This window comes from Bombina bombina, chromosome 2 (assembly GCF_027579735.1).
Source record: "Bombina bombina isolate aBomBom1 chromosome 2, aBomBom1.pri, whole genome shotgun sequence".
Classification (NCBI taxonomy): domain Eukaryota; kingdom Metazoa; phylum Chordata; class Amphibia; order Anura; family Bombinatoridae; genus Bombina; species Bombina bombina.
The window spans coordinates 124,943,477-124,959,353 of NC_069500.1; the positions used below are offsets into that span (position 1 = coordinate 124,943,477).

At 37.2% G+C, this 15,877-nt stretch overlaps 1 protein-coding gene across 2 annotated transcripts in view; it reads right to left on the bottom strand.

Annotated features, from left to right (window-relative positions):
* Positions 1-10,789, bottom strand: part of HMGCS1 (3-hydroxy-3-methylglutaryl-CoA synthase 1) — a 56,412-nt gene extending 45,623 nt beyond the window's left edge. Inside the window, exons 1-3 of one of the 2 annotated variants that reach the window (XM_053701257.1) lie at positions 10,657-10,789; positions 986-1,443; positions 696-821 (exon numbers count right to left, since the gene is read on the bottom strand). In XM_053701257.1, coding sequence (XP_053557232.1) covers positions 696-821; positions 986-1,433 — 574 coding nt within the window. In that variant the 5' untranslated portion in view covers positions 1,434-1,443; positions 10,657-10,789. Of the gene's footprint in view, positions 1-695; positions 822-985; positions 1,444-7,342; positions 7,473-10,656 lie in introns of those variants that run through there. The other variant, XM_053701255.1, reaches the window with a different exon arrangement.
* Between the last annotated feature and the right edge of the window lie 5,088 nt (positions 10,790-15,877).

Genomic DNA, 15,877 nt, shown 5'->3' on the forward strand with positions numbered 1-15,877 from the left:
CACCCTGTAATTTTAAAAATCAAATAGGATGCATCATACCAATATTTACTTAATTTTGGAAAGGACGCAATAAGTGTTTTATATTTCCTTGTAACCAAGGACCTCTTCAAGTCAATTTGCATGAAGATATTGAACTTATAACCACATTGGTGTAAGTTACCATCTATTAAAAAGTCAAAGTTAATTTTCAAGTTATTTCCTGAAACTGAAAATCTAGATGTTTTAGTTTTCTTCAGGGATGTCTTCTGAGTACATAGCTTTAAAATCTTGTTATTGAACGTAGTATGTCAACTTTACTTTTAATTGTAGCAGCATATTGGGTTATTTGTGCATAAACCTCTAGACCTTTATCCTTTAGTTGATTAGCTGTGTACAATTTTTATTAATTTACAAATTAGATTATATAAAATAAAAGACAGGTAATTATTTAGCCTTCAAATGTTGAACTGCTACCCTTCTAGCCATGTAACATTTTGGATCATTCTGCATCTATCAGTCTATTTCTAAAGCTATATGTAGCTACAGACACAACATGTCTCCCCTAGAGCTTATACTGGACTAGTGGCATCATTAGATATTCATGTTCTAAATGTTTTTTCTTTATACTTGCTTTTCTTCAAATAGACACATTATAAATACAAGTCTGTAATCTTTAGCCTGATTTTCCTATTTTTCCCATTATATGGGTGACTGACCTCTTTCCAGAATCAAAGTGGCATTAGGTCCCACAAGCATGGCAACAGCTCCTGCTCCACCAGTTGGTCTGGCACTTCCTGTGGCATACACAGCTATGTCTCCAGCGACCACCAAGGCGTAGCGTCCTGAAAGAAAACCAGAGAATTTCATATCCAGTTAAAAGTTATAACTGGCACACCTAAAGGTAATTAAAACCACAAGGTTGTGCGGACAGGTGTACGGTTTCCCAAAATATGTCTGAGATTATCCCATGCAGATGATAAAATTAAACATCCCATATTAAACTTACCATCCCATGAGCTTGATTCCACCCAGTTAACTGCATTGAAGAGGGCTGCAGTTCCACCATAACATGCATTTGTAGTGTCGATACCTTCCACATCTGTATTTCCAGAATCTTCAAAAAGCTGCATCAAAACAGTCTTTACAGATTTGGATTTGTCAATGATTGTTTCTGTTCCCACCTCTAGTCTTCCAATGCAATCGTAGGAGAGATTATTCCTCTCCATCAGTCTCTGCACAACTGTCAGACATAGAGAGTTGATATCTTCTCTATCTGAACAGAAGCCCATCTTGGACTGGCCAAGACCTATGGTATATTTCCCAGCACTAACCCCATCAAATTTTTCCAGCTCAGTCTGGTCAACATATTGGGATGGGAAGTAGATCTCAAGGGCAATTATCCCCACATCATTAGGCCAAGTGGCTTGAGCGGTGGCTGGAAGAGATCCAGGCATGTTGGCCAACCTAAAAAAAAAAAATAATAATGAGAGATATCACATGCTTAGCTGAAATAATAACTTAAAACTAATGATACTTCTTGGATTACTTCTTTCAGTTGACTGTTTAAATGCATTGGGTACCAGAAAAGTAATAAGAAGCTATATAGTCCTTGATGTTAACAGTTAGTGATGAAAGACTTCTGCATTCCTGTTTTACAACTTAAGTCATGTAAGATGTCAATGTAATGTGAATAAACACCAGATATAATCTGATATCAGGAGGAATACAATTAGCAAACATACAACAAATAATATGTGACAAGGAATAACTAAACAAAAAGTTGTTAGAATTACTATTATGCTTTTTAAATGTATTAAAATGGTGGGCATTTCAATACTGAATCTACATTTTACCTGACTGTAAACAAGTTTTTTTTTTAGTTATTTTAACCCCTTACTGGCGTTAGGATGTTCCATGCCATCCTAACTGCCCTGGGCTTTAGCACCGTTAGGACAGCATAGAACGTGATTTCAATTTGTTTACATCTGAACATTGTTCTGATGTAGACAAATTAGGCCTGTAATGAAAGGGTTAATGTGATCTGTTTGATATAAAACTTTGTGACTAAACAAAAACATAATATAGCTTTGGAATCAATAGAAACATAAAAGATTACGATTAATTAAAAAAATTGCAGCCTTATCTACAAAGGCTGTGATGATCTATATCTTACTTCTATTTTACAAATACAGCCCCTAGCTAGACTCATTAAATCAGCTTGTCATCTACAACACAGTATCCATTGTGACCTCGTGCAAGTCATACCTACAGTAAATAGTTATTTGCACACATTATTTTATATTTAAACCATTTTAAAACAAACAAAAAATGATTAGGTTTAGGTAATGAAAAAAAATAAGCAAAAATCAACACCCTTTGTGTAAAATAAACTGCATATTATTATACAATGGGTTTAAAACATTCTAATAGAGTAGACAGATCTAATAAGCCCTGATAGCATGGTTTTTGCTAATTTTAAAGCAGAATATTGATGACAAAGAAAAAAAAATGCAGAATGGACTGAGACAACAGTAAGACTATTTAAATTGATTTAACCCTTCAATTGAAAACAGAATTGTATCACTGGAAAAAAGGATCCCCAGAAGTTACATTTAAAAGGGACATTAAACGCATTAAAAAATTCTGCAGTATACTTTCATTATTTATTTTGTTCCCTTTTCCTGTAATTCCATTCTGAAATTGTGAGATTTTATGTTCCTGTTACAAATGTAAGTGCAGAACACTGTTATATTCCACACAGTCATTGGCTGCACACTCAGTCTAGTGAACTATTTATAACTGTCTCTAACTGGCCACAGCAGAGAAGGTAACTTAAAGGGACATGACACCCACATTTTTTCTTTCATGATTTAGAAAGAGAATGCAATTTTAAACATCTTTCTAATTTACTTATATTATCTAATTTGTTTTATTCTCTTGATATTCTTTGCTGAAAAGCATATCTAGATATGCTCAGTAGCTGCTGATTGGTTGCTGCACATAGAAGCCTCGTGTGATTGGCTCACCATGTACTTTGCTTTTTCTTCAACTAAGGATATATAAAAAAGGAAGCAAAATAAATAATAGATGTAAATTGTAATGTTGTTTAAATTTATATTCTCTATCTGAATCATGAAAGAAAGATTTTGGGTTTAGTGGCCCTTTAAGTTACAACATGGTAGCAAACCCATTGCTTTATAGACACTAAACATTTACATGTATTTTGTCAATATTTAAACAACTAATGAAACTTTAAAAAATACATCTACGTTATTCTCAAACTAATCTTTTCTTTGAATGCATCATTCTATTTAGCATTTATTTGGTGTTTAATGTCCGTTTAAAGTGAAGGTCAATTTGGATAAATTAGTGCCCGGTTTTTAATAAACCTATAAAAAACAAGGGCACTTTAATTCATCAAAATTGACATTTCACTCCTTTTCTTAAAAAAAAAACTTACCTTTCAATCCTGAATGCCACTCCAGCGATTCCTCTGGAATCCTTTTCTTACGGCAGAAATGACAAATACAGCTTCCTCCAATCACGGCTCCCCCCCCCAGGGGGGAATCATGGCCTCATGCAACACCGTGATTGGAGGAAGCCGGATTTGTCATTTTGGACCCACAAAAAGGGCTTGTGACGAGCGGAGGAAGCGCTGCAGCGGCATTCAGGATTAAAAGGTAAGTTTTTTAAGAAAAGGAGTGAAATGTAAATTTTGATGAATTAAAGTGCCCTTGTTTTTAATAGGTTTATTAAAAACTGGGCACTAATTCATCCAAATTGACCTTCACTTTAAAGGATTTATGGTAAGAGTTTACAACCATGCTTTAGATGTAATTATCTTATCTGGGCTAATAGGGAGAGCAAAGTCAAAATGTAACTGTAATAATTCAAACCAAACATGCAATTTAATGAACTTTTTAAAATCTTCTTATAGTATCAAACTTGCTTTGTTATCTTGGTATACTTTATTGAAAAGTAAAACTAGGTAACTAGATAGGCTCACATGCATCTTTAGTACTCTATGACAGAAACATTTGCAACAATGTACAACACTGCTACAAACATTGTTAGAAACACTGCTGCCACAGAGTGATAAAAGCATGGAAACATTCCTAGCTCATATAGGTTTACTTTTGAACAAAGGATACCAAGAGAACTTGATAAAAAAAATGTTTTAAATGGCATGCAGTCTGAATAATTTTGAGACACATGATTCAGTTAAAGCATACAATCTTAAACAACTTCCCAATTGACTTATGTCTTCAAATTTGCTGCATTCTCTTAGTATCCATTAAGAAGCAGATATACACTACTGGATGCTAGCTGAATAATTAAGTAGGCCAATGACAAGAGACATATGTGCAGTCATGAATCAGCAGCAAGCTCCCAGTAGTGCACTGCAGCTACTGCACCTACCTAGATTTGCTTTTCAACAAAGGCTACCAATAAAGCGAAGCAAATTAGAAAGCAGATGTAAATTGGAAAGTTGATTAAAACTGTATGCTCTATCTGAATTACGAAAGTTTTTTTTTTTTGGATTTTTATTGAGAAGTGATACAGACATTTTATATCATAAACGCAATACAGCAAATAAACATATCGTAGCTGACTAATTGTACTCTAATATTGAAAGTCCTCCATTTTCAGTCCCCATAAACAGTAATACAGATCTCTCTTGGACCTGTTTTGGTGCTTGTTTAAAACCAAAGGGGTTAATATTCAGTAAATGACATAAATAAAAGATTAATTGAGGAGTTGCGCTGTACAAAAATGAAATCATCATAAGAATATACATTTAACAGCAATCATACGAGTTTATAACATAAAACATAATTGTATATCTTACTAATATTCCTCATCTTTGTCCCAGGCTTTGAAATTGTGGGTCACACCGGATCCCAAGAAATGTTATAATATAAGGATAAAGGGATTTTTAATAATTGGAAGCCTTAGCTAAGTCATCCAGTACTTTACAGGGTTGAGACTCTATATATTAGTGTTGGATGAAGGAATACATGACATATACTATGCTGAGGAGGTTATAGTAAAATAAATCCTGGAGCCGTTTGTTACAGATGACCAAGCCCAAATAGTGTTAGTGTGACTGGCTATTCCACAGGATAAGATTGTGTATGAAGATAGTTTCTGCTATATTAATATATTTTCTCATAATAGTATTTTAAACATTATCCTAGACCTACTTCTTCTTACTGTGAGCAAAGTGGTTCTTATTAGCATCGCCCCCATGGCCTCGGCCGTTAACCACTGGGGAGAAGTTGGCAATAGGTCTTACTTTGAAAAAGGGATGATAAAACCTTATCTTACTGTGTACTAGTATGCACACATATTCATAGTAATAATAACCTTAGTGTCTCCACCACAGGTGGTGTCAGAAATATAGCAGTAAAAGGCAGACTCTACATTCAATACCATGATATAAATAAATGGAGAGTAACACTGCATGATGACTAATATTGTAGTACGACTTTAGGCTGTTAAACGTGTTCATACAGACAAATGGAACAGAATATGCTATACTATAAAAGAAAAATTATCTAGCGAAAGACTAACATAATGACAATATAGAATAGACTTTCTCATAAACATTTTGAAATGCAGCCAAACAATAAAACTTGTAAATCAGTCAAAAACAATGCTCTTAGTATTAAGGTACCTTGAGAATATAGCTTTAGGAATAACTGGTAAACGGTTCATGCCACAAGTTGCGTGGGAATCTAACTTTGAGTTAGCTATAATACATTTGCCCCATGGTTGTAAATAGTTTCTAATTGAAGGAAGCGTTCCTTCTAGGGAGGGCATCTGCAGACTACCCTACCCCAGATCTAAAGATGCAACCATCGTAGGGCACATAAAAATAGGTCCCATCTGTCGTGATTGAGCATATGCGATAATGAGGCTTGTATGGCGGATTAAACGTAGGGGATCGCTCCACCATCCTCCATGGTGTCGCCGATGCGCCGCGAGTCATGAAGTTTTCCAGACCCAGTGAGTACGGCTCCTTCTTAACTAAGTCCGGTCTCCTCCTTGCCGTGAGCTGCAACATCCTTCCTTCCATTAGCCATGGGGCCAGTTCTCCTGATGAAGGTCCTCTCTGTAAGGCGGTCTCTTTGGAATATTTTTTACACAGAGATCCCTTCTCTTTTTTTATGCGAGGTGTCATGTCGGCTCTCCTTACTGCTTGCGGACCTCTCTGTGTCTGACCAGCCATTGAGTGGAGCGGGGGCGTTATGCTGTCGGAACACACTGCATCTGTTTGTTCAGTCGAGGTAGGAAGCACCCTTAGTATCAGATAATCATAAGGGGCTTTGGCCATCAGCTTTTGCATAAGGTGTTCAAACCTTTCTAGGCATGGGTCAGGGTGTTGCATGAAATATTCTCCCGCCATGTCCGCCATTTTAGATGTCAACTGGATGCGTAGGCACTAGAATTGTGACTGTAAATCTTTCCCTTTATGGGTGTAGAAGCCTTGTGGTATGTTGTGAAAGTCAGTAAGGCAGAAAACAGCTGCCAGCACTGTAAACCCGGTATAACCGGGGGGGGGGGTCGTTACCTATGAATAGGCCGCCGCCTTAGGTCTTGATTTGCCGAACTGTAGCCCTGATGTCATTAAAACAGGAATCAAGCTTTGTAATATAGCTATTGTATTCTCTGCGGCTGTTATGCGCTTAATTATAAACTTGATCAAGCTGTTAGGTGCTCTTTAATCGGCGGATTGTTGAGGTATCTTTCAGAGCTCTCAGTAGATGCGTCCTGTCAGGTACGCTGCTCGGACACGCCCCCCACGAAAGTTTATTTTTAATATTAATTTCTTATATATCTGTATTGGAGAGGAGGCATTATGAACAGTTGATAAGAATTTATAAAGTGAAACTAAATGTATAAATATTCTGGGGTTGTCAGCTGTCCTGGATGATCACTTACAAATAAAAAGGCTACATGCTCTACAGACTGCCAATAAAGATTTTACATAAAATAAAAATGTTATTCTGCATGGTTTAATTTTCTGTTTTAAAATCGAACTGAGGCTTAGGATATATAACACCTAAAATAATTTAAGCTCCGTGTGAACTGCACCCTAAAAGCAGAAACTAAGCAAAAAAATTGTACTCTGATATGTGCGCATTACAAATCTTTACTGTAACGTGCCCTTCAGAGATGCTTGCATAGTTGGCTAAAATCACATGCTGCAAAAATCTTTATGTCTGACAATCTGATTCAACCTTTCAAGATCCATTTCGTATGAACAGAAGAAAAATAATCTTCCAAATGTAAAAAAAACAAAAAAACCCCAGCAAAATTAGACACTGTATTGCTTGGAGTTTCCAGAATATCGGCTTACCGTAGATGATACACAGCCAGGTCTCCTGTCCCTAGCAGTCACTTTGCTAAGAGGTCACGGACACATGCCTTAGCCTGCTCCCTGTGTGATGACTATACCTCCGCCTGACAGTGATGCACTCTACAAGCAGAAACGCGATCACGCATGCGCACTGTGCACAATGCGGCACTAGCTGCACGGCACCCATATTTGATATGGGTACAAAATGGGACCAGAAAGCTCGGGCCAAAACAGTTTATATATTTGTGCTTATAAATTTGAAATACGCACTTAAAAAATAAAATAAAAACATAAGTACCACTACGCCGCCATATTGTGAGTGGCAATTATTTATACAGTTTATAAGCCCTCGCTCTATTTTAAAGTCAGACTACATTCATACTACGCGTGCGCTTCCAACCATAAATGGGTAGCCTAGCAACACAGGCACGAATACTGTCAGAGTTACGCTGACTTACTGGCGAGTATGTAGCGAAGGAACAAAAGTGAAAGCATGAGTGCCAACTAAGCGGAAAAATAAACATAGTACTGCTCCGCTGACGCGCTCTTACAGAAGCGGAAAACTGATGCAATTGATTAATTTATTCATGGGTGTCCATCGTTTTTCTGAGGCAATGGTGGCAAAAATAATAGCGACAAACATCATGTGCAGTAAGAAAGATGTCTGATGTAGACCTGTGGCACACATTGTGCATCATCAGCATTAAAGAGTGACTCCAAACCTGAATAATACGGATATAATATAAAAAAACTACCAAGCACCACCTCAGGAACAAGCTTTTTTTTATTATTTATTTTACAGTGAAGGTAATTGCAGTAATATCCTAATGGTTTTGATTCAGTAACATATGGAGCCTTACAATGTATCAAGAAAGATTATACTGTACTCCCATATGGTAATGCTTCATTCAGATGCTCTTATTTCCATAAAACAGAAACAGCACAGATGACATCTGGCACTTCAAGGTTTATTTGAACTGATACAAATCTTCTACTTTTTAATTTTTTCACACACACATTAAAGCATGAACTAAATCATATCTGTATTCTTACATTATGGTGCCAAACTAAAACTGATACCAATAAATACTACCCAGGGGACATAGGAACAATCTATAAATGAACCTAGTTTTAGTTTTAAACATTTGTCATCTGGAATTGATATCTGGTGCAGGTCTTGACAAGTAAGGAAGCCATGTTCTAGCGCCTAAATAATGTACAGTTGGCTCCTCAGTAGTCTGGGTGGTAACCATGTTTCATACACATTTGTCAAACCCTGATCTTGTTGCACATTTCACAAAGCAGTTTCAGCTTATGTCTACATATGTCTTGCAGCCATAGAGTCAATGGTATATGATGGCAATCTCATACTGTGAGCTTTTAACCCATTTCCACTTTTTATATGATTCATCAAAGTCCTATAATACAAATGATCATTAAAGACACGTTTATTCTTAATTGTAAATATTGCATACTCCCACTCAGGTCTGGTCCATACCCTTTCAGCCACGCTGGGCAATTATGGTGCAAACCCCTGATGTAGGTAGGATGCTTATACCCATAGGCCCAGCTAACAGGGGGAGGGGACGGGGGGGGGGGTGCTGAGTGGCGACTGGATGTTGGCAAGCAAGATAAACTTGGTAAATTGATTAAATAATATTGGGTCCTGGGAATTATATCTTAAACTCACATTATAATTTATTATGAGAAGAAAAATAGTCTCTATATTTGAGGTAACCTCACAGCATGTGAATCAACATAATGCATCCCGCCCAATATTTTACTATGAACATCAACGCTAACACTAACAAATGATCCTCCTAATTGCACAAATACAAGTACAGGTTAATATGACAATGTGTCCATCTAAAGGAGAACCACACAATATGACAAATCTCCAACTCTCTGCATCCTGAGGATACAACAGCAGCACCTGCGACTAAATCCCATTCTGGTTGTAAACATAGCAGGAAATAGTAACAGCAAAAAGCTCCATCAGAGAATACGAATAATATTATTATTAATACCATTTGTTATACAACTGTAATGCGATGTACCATTATATCGATAGAAATGCCCCATCTGTTGACAGTTTGCATTTTTTACACATTTGACTCATTTTCTAGGCTTATTTCATCCCAATAATGTAATACAGTTATATTAAAATGAAAAGAGTGAAGTATAACCTTGTCACAAGCTAGACGCTAATCAGCAAGACCAGATCACATTCAAATGTAATGCACCTCAGTGTAAAACCAGCTGCAGGTAAAGAATCTGCTTCCATTACCCCTACAGTATACATTATCACTACACAATACCCCTACACTATACATTACCTATACATTACCCCTACACTATACATTACCCCTACACTATACAATACCTATACATTACCCCTACACTATACATTACCCCTACACTATACAATACCTATACATTACCCCTACACTATACATTACCCCTACACTATACAATACCTATACATTACCCCTACACTATACATTACCCCTACACTATACAATACCTATACATTAACCCTACACTATACAATACCTATACATTACCCTACACTATACAATACCTATACATTACCCCTACACTATACATTACCCCTACACTATACAATACCTATACATTAACCCTACACTATACAATACCTATACATTACCCCTACACTATACAATATATATATATATATATATATATATATATATATATATATATATATATATATATATATATATATATATACACACACACACACACACACACACACATTACCCTACACTATACAATACCTATACATTACCCCTACACTATACAATATATATACACATTACCCTACACTATACAATACCTATACATTACCCCTACACTATACAATATATATACACATTACCCTACACTATACAATACCTATACATTACCCCTACACTACTATACAATACCTCTACATTACACCTACACTACTATACAATACCCTATACAATACCTATACATTACCCCTACATTATACAATATATATATATATATACACACACACACATTACCCTACACTATACAATACCCCTACACTACTATACAATACCCCTACATTACACCTACACTACTATACAATAGCCTATACAATACCCCTACATTACACCTACACTACTATACAATAGCCTATACAATACCTATACATTACACCTACACTACTATACAATACCCCTACACTATACAATACCTATACATTACCCCTACACTATACATTACATAGTTACACACACATGTGCCATTATTATACAGGTGTACACATGACACCCGGGTCTTACCTGTGCGTGATGATGATAGTCCTGGATATGAAGTACTATTAACCTCCCCAATGCTTCACTATGCACTCAAGATGCCGTATAGGACTTATAACCGCATCATTCCCGGTACTGCCCAGCCGCGCCACCACCCGGTACCCGCCTGACAGACTTTAGTTCCTGACCAATAGAAAAGCGAAGCGAGAGACGCAAGGGTTTTTAGTCTCGCCCACAGGCACCCTGCAGCAACCAATCCTAGCGGCTGCTAGTAGCAGGCAGTGGAATGGTGTGAGAAAGTGACGTTAGGTGGCCAGAGAGTGGTAACCAATAGAAGCAGTGCCGTGGAATAGCCGACCAATAGAAACACGCGTCCGACTCCTGGCGAGGTATATGCAAGAGCTGCTTCCCCCTCGAATGGAGGAGTGAGCTCAGTGAGGTTGTTGCTCGGCAACGAGATGATGAATCTTGAGTTTCTTGTTGCAACTTGAATACTTGAAAATAAATGAAAATTTGTATTATAGAAAGTGCGTTGATGAGTAATTAAAATGGTCTAAACAATGCCATTTAAATTGTTGCTGTTTTTTAGTAGAACTTTTTCTAGTTAGTAAATGTATAATTTTTATTTAAGTTGTATAATAGTATACATTGTTCTGTCGATTTGTTATTTGGATCATGTTTTTTTTTTTCAAGCGTTTCTCTTCCACAGGCTACCAGCAGTCTGCTATGCTAATAAACCTAAGTCTAAATTAAATTGATAGTAAAGTCCAAATTAAATTTTCATGATTGAGATAGGGCATGTCATTTTAAACAACTTTATAATTTACTTTTGTCATCAAATTTGCTTTGTTCTCTTGCTATTCTTAGTTGAAAGCTAAACTTTGGTAGGCTCATATGCTAATTTCTAAGCCCTTGGCCGCCTCTCAGCTGAATGCATTTGACAGTTGTTTACAGCTAGGGGGCGTTAGTTCATGTGTTTCATATAGATAACACTGTGCTCATGCATGTGAAGGTATTTAAGAGTCAGCACTGATTGGCTAAAATGCAAGTCTGTCAAAAGATCTGAGATAAGGAGGCAGTCAGTAGAAGCTGAGATACAGAGGTAAAAAGTATATTTCTATAACAGTGTTGGTTATGCAAAACTGGGGAATAGTAAATAAAGGGATTATCTTTCTTTTTAAAGAATAACATTTTTGGTGTTTACTATCCCTTTAATTGTGTAGCATAAGTGAGAAACGAAAACTATTAGGACTTTTATTGTTGTCCTGACTTTACATCTAAAATATGTGCTTTGTTTGGGATGAGTTGCACATAAACATGTATTTCCTCCTCTTAGTGTCAGTATTAATTTGTTGATACATTTAAAAATCCAAAATATATTAATTGCTGGTTTTATATGAACGATTGAACACTTAATTGTCATTTTAAAAATGTTGTCCATTCTGGCAGTGACGTGCTGTGAGGTCAGAGGCTGATTAGGCACTGGCTATATGATACACCCGAACAACACACACACACATATAATAAATATAAATATATATATATATATATATACACATACACACAAACACTGACACATACACTGAAGCACATAAGTACCCACACGCAGAAACGCACAGAAACTCTAACATAAACAGACACAGAAACTAACATAAACAGACACAGAAACTCTCACACAAACACAAACTCATACACAAAGAGAAACACAGAAACTCTCACACATGCACATACACAAACACACACACAGAAACTCTCACACAAACACACATATAACACACAAACATGTACAAACACAGAAATGCACAGAAACTCTCGAATGCACACAGAAACACATATAAAACACACACAAACTCTGTCTTACACACTCATACACAAACACACACAGAAACTCTCTCACACAAAGACACAAACACATACAAACACACACACTCTCAGTCTTACACACGCATACACAAACACAAAGAAACTCTCTTACACAAAGACACACACACAAACTCTCAGTCTTACACAAAGAAACTCTCTCACACAAAGACACACATACATACAAACGAACAAACACACAAACTCTCAGTCTTACACATGCATACACAAACACACAAAGAAACTCTCTCACACAAAGACACACACACACATACAAACACACAAACTCTCAGTCTTACACATGCATACACAAACACATAAAGAAACTCTCTCTCATACAAAGACACACAAAAACTCTCACATACACACAGACACTAGAGACAATACAGGTCAGGTACTCATCCAGTGCCTTCAAGTGACAGTAGTCTGAGTGACAATAGCCTAGATTCAAATAAAACTCTTACGCCTAGATTTAGAGTTCTGCGTTAGGGTTAAAAAGCAGCGTTAAGGGGTCCTAACGCTGCTTTTTAACGCCAGCTGGTATTTAGAGTCAGGCAGGAAAGGGTCTACCTCTCACTTTCTTTCCGCGACTCGAGGCTACCGCAGATCCCCTTACGTCAATTGCGTATCCTATCTTTTCTATGGGATTTGCCTAACGCCGGTATTACGAGTCTTGGAAGAAGTGAGCGGTAGAGCCTCTACCGACAAGACTCCAACCGCAAAAAATAGTCAGTAGTTAAGAGTTTTATGGGCTAACACGGGAACATAAAGCACTTAACTACTGTGCTATAAGGTACACTAACACCCATAATCTACCTATGAACCCCTAAACCGAGGCCCCCCCACATTGCAAACCCTATAATATTTTTTTAACCCCTAATCAGCCGCTCCGGACACCGCCGCAACCTACATTATAGCTATGAACCCCTAATCTGCCCCCCCCCCACGTCGCCGCCACCTACCTACACTTATTAACCCCTAATCTGCAAACCGGACATCGCCACCACTATAATAAATGTATTAACCCCTAAACCGCCGCACTCCGGCCTTGCAAACACTATAATAAATTTTATTAACCCCTAATCTGCCCTCCCTAACATCGCCGCCACCTACCTACAATTATTAACCCCTAATCTGCCGCCCCCAACGTCGCCGCTACTATAATAAAGTTATTAACCCCTAAACCTAAGTCTAACCCTAACACCCCCCTAATTTAAATATAATTTAAACTAAACAAACTAAATTTACTATCATTAAATAAATTAATCCTATTTAAAACTACTTACCTATAAAATAAACCCTAATATAGCTACAATATAACTAATAGGTACATTGTAGCTATTTTAGGATTTATATTTATTTTACAGGCAACTTTGTATTTATTTTAACTAGGTACAATAGCTATTAAATAGTTAATAACTATTTAATAGCTACCTAGTTAAAATAATTACAAAATTACCTGTAAAATAAATCCTAACCTAAGTTACAAATACACCTAACACTACACTATCATTAAACTAATTAAATAAATTACCTACAATTATGTAAACTAAAATACAATTAAATAAACTAAACTATAATACAAAAAGAAACAAACACTAAATTACAGAAAATAAAAAAAATTACAATAAGTTTAAACTAATTACACCTAATCTAAGCCCCCTAATAAAATAAAAAAGCCCCCCAAAATAATAAAATGCTCTACCCTATCCTAAATTACAAAGTAGTCAGCTCTTTTACCAACCCTTAAAAGGGCTTTTTGCGGGGCATTGCCCCAAAGTAATCAGCTCTTTTACCTGTAAATAAAAATACAATACCCCCCCTCCAACATTACAACCCACCACCCACATACCCCTACTCTAAAACCCACCCGATCCCCCCTTAAAAAACCTAACACTACCCCCCGAAGATTATCCTACCTGGAGCCGTGTTCACCCAGCCGGGCACCGATGGGCCAGAAGTGGACATCCGGAGCGGCAGAAGTCTTCATCCGATCGGGGCAGAAGAGGTCCTCCAAGCGGCAGATGTCTTCATCCAAGCGGCATCTTCAATCGACCGGAGCGGAGCCATCTTGATTCCATCCGACGCAGAGCCATCCTCTTCTTACGATGTCCTAAGGCCGAATGAAGGTTCCTTTAAATGACGTCATCCAAGATGGCGTCCCTCGAATTCCGATTGGTTGATAGGATTCTATCAGCCAATTGGAATTAAGGTAGGAAAAATCTGATTGGCTGATGCAATCAGCCAATCAGATTGAAGTTCAATCCGATTGGTTGATCCAATCAGCCAATCGGATTGACCTCACATTCTATTGGCTGATCGGAACAGCCAATAGAATGCAAGGTCAATCCGATTGGCTGATTGGATCAGCCAATCGGATTGAACTTCAATCTGATTGGCTGATTGAATCAGCCAATCAGATTTTTCCTACCTTAATTCCGATTGGCTGATAGAATCCTATCAGCCAATCGGAATTCGAAGGACACCATCTTGGATGATGTCATTTAAAGGAACCTTCATTCGGCCTTAGGACATCGTAAGAAGAGGATGGCTCCGCATCGGATGGATTCAAGATGGCTCCGCTACGCTCCAGTTGATTGAAGATTGAAGATGCCGCTTGGATGAAGACATCTGCCGCTTGGAGGACCTCTTCTGCCCCGATCGGATGAAGACTTCTGCCGCTCCGGATGTCCACTTCTGGCCCATCGGTGCCCGGCTGGGTGAACACGGCTCCCGGTAGAGTGATCTTCAGGGGGGGTAGTGTTAGGTTTTTTTAAGGGGGGATCGGGTGGGTTTTAGAGTAGGGGTATATGGGCGGTGGGTTGTAATGTTGGAGGGGGTATTGTATTTTTATTTACAGGTAAAAGAGCTGATTACTTTGGGACAATGCCCCGCAAAAAGCCCTTTTAAGGGCTGGTAAAAGAGCTGATTACTTTGTAATTTAGGATAGGGTAGGGTATTTTATTATTTTGGGGGAGCTTTTTTATTTTATTAGGGGGCTTAGATTAGGTGTAATTAGTTTAAACTTATTGTAATTTTTTTTTATTATCTGTAATTTAGTGTTTGTTTTTTTTGTATTATAGTTTAGTTTATTTAAAGTGAAGGTAAAGTTTTTGTACCCATCAATCCTATTTACAACCCTTTTAGTAACTTAAATCAAGTCGCTAGCTTTATTTTTGAAAAAACATTATTGATTTATGTAATTTTATCTCTATTTTTCTTAAGCTTCCTTTCCGTTTCTCCGCCCATTCACAATTTCCTGGTTTAGGATACCTTGACGTATAGAGCGGTCCCAATAAATATAAATCCTAAAATAGCTACAATGTAACTATTAGTTATATTGTAGCTATATTAGGCTTTATTTTATAGGTAAGTATTTAGTTTCAAA